The following is a 6,566-nucleotide window of genomic DNA, read 5'->3' as shown; positions in this document are numbered from 1 at the left end:
ATATCCCATGCAAGTAAAATCTCACTGAAGATAATTCAAAAATGGTTGCAGCAGTATATTGACACAGAACTTGCAGAAATGCAAGCTGGATTCAGAAGAGGACATGGAATGAGGGATATCATTGCTGATGTCAGATGGATCTTGGCTCAAAGCAAAGAATACCAGAAAGATGTTTAATTGTGTTTTATTGACTGTGGAAAAGTATTTGATTGTGTGGATCATAACAACTTGTGGATAACATTGAGAAGAATGGGAATTCCAGAACATGTGATTGTACTCATGAGGAACCTGTGCATAGACCAGGAAGCTGTCGTTTGAACAGAACAAGGGGACACTGCATCGTTTAAAATCAAGAAGGGAGTGTGTCAGGGTTGTATCCTTTCACCATACTCAACCTGTATGCTGAGCAAATAATCTGAGAAGCTGAATTATATGAAGAAGAACATGGCATCAGGATTGGAGGAAGAATCATTAACAACCTGCAACCCAACTTTGCTTGCTGAAAGTGAGGATAACTTGAAGTACTTAGTGATGAAGATTAAAGACTACAGTCTGCAGTATGGATTACAGCTCAATATAAAGAAAACAAAAATCCTCACAACTGGACCTAAAAGCAGCATTATGATAAATGGAGAAAAGATTGAAATTGTAAAAGACTTCACATTGCTTGGTTCTACAATCGCCACCAATGGAAGCAGTAGTCAGGACATCAGATGATGTACGTTGTTGTTGTTGTTATGTGCTGTCGAGTCGGACCCGACTCAGTGACCCCTCCTTGGGTTTCCAAGGCAGTATCTCTACAGAAGTAGATTACCCAACCTTCCTTCCGAGGAGTGACTGGTGGGTTTGAATCGTCAGCCTTCTGGTTAGCAGACAAATGCCTTAGGCACTACACCAGCAGAGCTCCTAGACGACATATAGCACTGGACAAATCGGCTGCAAAGGACCTCTTTCAAGTGCCGAAGAGCAAAGATGTCTCTTTGAGGACTTAGGTGCACCTGACACGAGCCATGGTATATTCAGTAGCCTCGTATGCATGTGAGAGCTGGACAATGACTAAGGAAGACCGAAGAAGAATTGATGCTTTTGAACTGTGGTACTGGCGAAGAATGTGGACTGATAAAAGAACTAACAGATCTGTCCTGGAGGAAGTGCAGCCAGAATGCTCCTTGGAGGCGAGAATGGCCAGACTTCGTCTCACCTACTTTGGTCACGTTGTCAGAAAGGACCATTCCGTGGAGAAGGATGTCATGGTTGGTAGGGTGGAGGGTCGATGAAAGAGGGGAAGGCTCTCAACGAGACAGAGTGACAGTGGTGGTGGCGATGGGCTCAAGTGTAGCAAGAATCACAGAGCTGGTGCAGGATCGGGTGGTCTTCTGTTCTGCTGTGCATAGGGTCGCTAAGAGTCAGAGACAACTTGACGGCACCTAAGAACAACAGCAACAAAAACAACTTCCATAGTGATACTGCCTCAGAAACCTAAGGACGGGTCGCTATGAGTCAAATCTGACTCAACGGCAGTGAGTTCGTTTTTTTGTTGTTGTTTATTCATTGAATTTGAACTTTAATTTCAAATTTGAACTTTAATTTTAAATTGAATTTGACAGAGAACTTCCAGAAACGTAGGCTGGATTCAGAAGAGAATGTGGAATGAAGGATATAATTGCTGACGTCAGATGGATCTTGGCTTAAAGCAAAGAATACCAGAAAGGTGTTTACTCGTGTTTTATTGACTATGCAAAAGCATTCAATTGTGTGGATCATAACAAATTATGGATAAATTGAGAAGAATGGGAATTCAGAACACTTGGTTGTGCTCATGGGGAACCTGTACATAGACCAGGAGGCTGTCGTTTGAACAGAACAAGGGGACACTGCATGGTTCAAGATCAGGAAGGGAGTGCGTCAGGATTGTATCCTTTCCCCATACTTATTCAGCCTGTATGCTGAGCAAATAATCCGAGAAGCTGGACTATATGAAGAAGAGCATGGCATTGGGATTGGAGGAAGACTCATTAACAACCTGCAATAGATACGCAAATGACACAACTTTGCTTGCTGAAAGGGAGGATGACTTGGAGCACTTACTGATGAAGGTTAAAGACACCAGTCTTCAGTATGGATTACATAAATAAAACAAAAATCCTCACAACTGGACCGATAAGCAGCATCATGATAAATGGAGAAAAGATTGAAGTTGCCAAAGACTTCATATGACTTGGTTCCACTAACAACACCCATGGAAGCAGCAGCCAAGAATCAGATGCTGTATTGTATTGGGCCTCTTTAAAGTGATGAGGAGCAAAGATGTCTCTTTGAAGACTATGGTGTACCTAATTGAAGCCAGGTGTTTTCAATCACCTCAAATGCCCGTGAAAACTGGACAATGAATAAGGAGGACCGAAGAAGAGTTGATGCTTTTGAGTCGTGGTGTTTGCGAAAAATACTGAGTATACCACGTACTGCTAAAAGAATGAACGAATCTGTCCTGGACGAAGTGCAGCCACAATGCTCCTTAGAAGCGAGAATGGCCAGACTTCATCTCCCCTACTTTGGTCACGTTATCAGAAGGAATCATTCCCTGGACAAGGATGTCATGCCTGATAAAGTGGAGGGTCAACGAAAAAGGTGAAGGCGCTCAATGAGACGCAGTGACTGCAGGGATGGGCTCAGGTATAGCGATTGTGAGGCTGGCACAGGACTGGGCAGTGTTTCGTTCTGTTGTCCACGGGGTCACTGTGAGTCGGAGCCCGCTTGACGGATAGCTCCTAACAGCAACAACGTGTTTGTGGTATTTTCATAATGATACAATTTTTAAAAATTCTGTCTGCCCCACGGCAGCCCCAATCCCTGCTGCAAATTGCCACCCGACTTCACCATCAGGAGATGCGAGCTTTTATCTCCTGGACTTTACGTGCTGCTTCTACCTCCTGCTGAAAGCTGTAAGGCGGGCCTGTGTCCTTCCTCCACCTGTAGAGTTTATTTAAGAGCAGGAAGGAACAACGTTTGCCAAAAAACTCAGGCATCATCTGGACGGTTATGGAGGAAGATGAGTGAGCTGTAGAAAATTTGCTTCCCTTAGCTCAGCATTGAAGCCACAGGACCCAACCCAGTGACGGCAGGTCAGCGGCCCCGAAACAGTGTCAGAAATGCAGGTTCTGGACCCCTCCCCAGCACCAGGGAGTCACAAACTACTGGCAGGAGCCCAGCCGTCTGAGTGTTTACAAGGCCTGCTGGGGTCTGGGGTCCCTGGGTGGTACACTCAGGTGCAAACCCAAAGGCTGGTGGGCCGAGTCCACCCAGCAGTGACTCGGAAGAGAGGCCTGGTGACCTCCGTCTGGAAATTCAGCCTCTGACCACCCTCTGGAGCCCGGCTGTCCACACGTGGCATACACGGGGTGGGAGAAGCCAGAGCTGACTCGCATGGAAGAGGGTTGTTTGTTTTTATCTGCATAGGTCATTATAACGAGCCCTGGTGGGGCAGCCAGTTGAGCATCTGACTGCTAACTGAAAGGCTGACAGTTGGAATTCGCCCAGCCACTCTGCAGGACAAAAGACCTAACAATGCGCTCTGGTAAAGACTGACAGCCGGGGAAGCGCAGTTCTCCTCTGTCCTCTAGGGGCGCTGTGAGTCGGAATCCACTCCACGGCAGTGGGCGTGGTTTAGGCTTTGCTTCTGTGAAGATTGACAGCCTGGGAGACTCTGTGGGCAGTTCCACTCTGTCCTCTAGGGGCGCTGTGGGTCAGAATCAATTGCCAGTTTGGTTTGGGCTTTGCTTCTGTAAAGATTGACAGCCTTGGTTCTTGGCTACAGCCAGCTACCCAGAAGGAGCAAGCAGTTGGACCTGTGGGCTTGGGACTGTGTTCACAGAGGATATCAAGCTCAACTGGCATAACATCCTACACAAAAACATTTTTCCACATCCTACTTTGGCAAGTAGTGACTAGGGTCTTAAAAGCTTGCAAGCAGCCATCTAGATGCAACCATGGGTCTCTCTTCATCCAGAGCAGAGAAGAAGGAAGAAAACCAAAGATGCATGGAAACTATTAGTCCAAGGGACTAATAGACCACGTGATCCTCAGCCTCTACGACCATGAGACCAGAAGAACTAGATGGTGCCCGGCTAACACTCGAAGGGGGATTGGTGCAGGAGATCCTGGATAGAGTGGGAGAACAATGTGGAACAAAACTCAAAATCATAAAAAAAAAAATATCTGGTTTTCTGGTCTGCTACAGGCTAGTGAGACCGCTAGCTGCCTTTCAGGTCTGGAACTGAACTCACTCCTGTGGCTTCCAGCCAAACAATAGACAGGCATGTGGGGTGAACATTTACATCAGGGAGACACAGTCCTGAGAATGATCAATCGTGGGAGAACAGGAGGGCTGTATTTGCAACGGAGACAGCTGGGGTGGGGGTGGCGGAGAGCATGGGAGGGAAGGACCCAGGGAAGAGGTAACTACAGGGAGGAAGTGGGAAGAGAGCTGTTACACTGTGGGGAATTGCAGTCAATGTCATGAAATAAAATGTGTATGAACTGCTGTATGGAAAATGAATTTGCTCTGTGAACTTTCACCCAAATCACAATAACTTAAAAAAAAAGAAAAAATCGACAGCCTTGGAAACTATGGGGTGGCTCTCTGTCATGTGGGGTCGCTGTGAGTCAAAATGGACTTGACAGCATCCGCACCACCAGCAGCTCACGTTGTCTCCATTGTTTCTATGACTAGTTGGACAGAAGTGCAGGGAGGGACTGTGCCCTCCTTTCTAGATGAGGAGCTGGGCACTGGACGGTGGGGGCAGCATAGGGTAGATGAACGGGTGGGACCCCCACCAGGGTGACTTGCCCTAAATCTAGACATGACCCCAGCACTCCTGCCCCACCCACCAGGCTGCCCCTCAGCCCAGTTACACCAGGAGATGGCCAGGAGACCCCTGACCCCATCCCTCCCACCCGTGGACAGTGGCCTTGGCTGAGGCAGGTGGGGATGGCCCTGAAGCCCCCAACCCTGGCCCTCAGTGGGTGGGAAAGCCCCCTGAGCCCCGGCCCTGGCCCCGGGAGGGACGTGCGGTCCTTACTGGTGATCTGTAGGATCTGCTCGTAGGCCTCGAAGGTCAGCAGCGGCTGTGGCAGCTCTCGGAGGAAGGCCTTCAGGATCACAGCGGGCACGTGGATGTCCCCGTAGTCGTCAAAATTCACGGGCTTCCCTGCGCACAGACATGAGTGAATGACGGAGTGAATGAAGGACGTAGGGCACGTAGCGGGGAGACTCAGAGCAGCTCCCGGGAGGGGCAGGCCCCAGGGGAGGTACAGGAGGTAAACAGGCCAGGCGCCCAGGACAAGGGGCTGCTGAGCTCTGGGCCTGGGGCTGCTGCTTCCACAGACTCTGACGTCAACCGGCACGGAGACCCGATGGGGAGAGCCTGTGCTGGGCCATGTGTGCTGTGGCCGCCTCTGCCAGCAACCGCTCGGGGCTGCCTCTGGAATGGGGTGCTGCCCCCCGCCAGCTGGGCCGCCCTCACCTGCCTCCTCTGGGACGCCTTCTTTACTGTGGTTTGGTCTCAGCGAGGACTTGTCGCTGTAGCAGTGCCCAGCATGACGCCAAGGCACGAGGGCTGTGAAGGCGGCCCACGAGATGGCACTCAGTCCCTGCCTGAGGCCAGCGTGTGGCAACACGGTCTGCTGCCTCGACACCCATGAGGCCTCCTGGCTGCCCGTCAGGGTCGAACCCACCCAGAGGCACCTTGGAAGACAGGCCTAGCAATCTGCTCTGCGCTGCCACCCAGGGGCGCCTCGACGGGGACTGATAAGCTGTCCGTGCACTCAGTTTCTGCCATGGTCATTCTTGTCACAGTCTCTCAACAGCTGTGGGCTCTAACTAGCCCTCCCACCACACCCCGCTGGGTGTCCAACACTACCGTAGAGCCCCAACTCTGTCCCTCCTGACCTGCTCCCCTCAAATGCCTGTGGTGACAACTACTCCCTTTTCCCAACCTACAGCACTAGGAATGTAAGCTGACCACCTGGTCTTCAGCACCCGCCAACCCCAGACCCCGTGTGCCTGCACGTGTAGTCCCCTCACTGCCGTCCCATTGCTGCCTCATGCCAGGTGCAGTCGGGTGTGGCCCTGCATCCAGGCACGTTGTGGGTTCCTCTCCAGGACCCACCAAAACCAAACCCACTGCCGTCGAGTTGACTCCGACTCACAGCGCCCCTAGAGGACAGAAGGGAACTGCCTCCATAGGGTTTCCCAGGCTTACAGACGGAACTCTGGTGGTGGAGTGGTGAAGGCATTTGGCTGCTAACCAAAAGGTTGATGGTTCGAACCCACCAGCTCCTCCACAGAAGAAATATGAGGTAGTCTGCTTTCATAAGGATTTATAGCCTTGGAAACCCAATGACCATGGCAGAATTGAGTCAGAATTGACTCAATGGCAGTGAGTTTTGAGTGAGTGAATCTTCACAGACGCAACCCCCAAACCACACCCACTGCCCTGGAGTCGATTCTGACCCACAGCGCCCCTAGAGGACAGAGTGGAACTGCCCACAGGGTCTCCAAGGCTGTC

General features: G+C 50.6%; 1 protein-coding gene across 1 annotated transcript in view; it reads right to left on the bottom strand.

The window, feature by feature from the left end:
- LOC103197831 (rho GTPase-activating protein 8-like) overlaps nt 1-6,566 on the bottom strand; it is a 126,895-nt gene that overhangs the window by 6,133 nt on the left and 114,196 nt on the right. Inside the window, exon 10 of the mRNA XM_042781051.1 lies at nt 5,079-5,207. Coding sequence (XP_042636985.1) covers nt 5,079-5,207 — 129 coding nt within the window. The remainder of the gene's footprint in view (nt 1-5,078; nt 5,208-6,566) is intronic.

This window comes from Orycteropus afer, unplaced genomic scaffold, assembly GCF_000298275.1.
Source record: "Orycteropus afer afer isolate SDZICR_OR568_19922 unplaced genomic scaffold, OryAfe1.0 scaffold00083, whole genome shotgun sequence".
NCBI classification, from domain to species: domain Eukaryota; kingdom Metazoa; phylum Chordata; class Mammalia; order Tubulidentata; family Orycteropodidae; genus Orycteropus; species Orycteropus afer.
The sequence above is the reverse complement of the archived record's forward strand: the minus strand, read 5'-3'. Positions and strand labels throughout refer to the sequence as shown.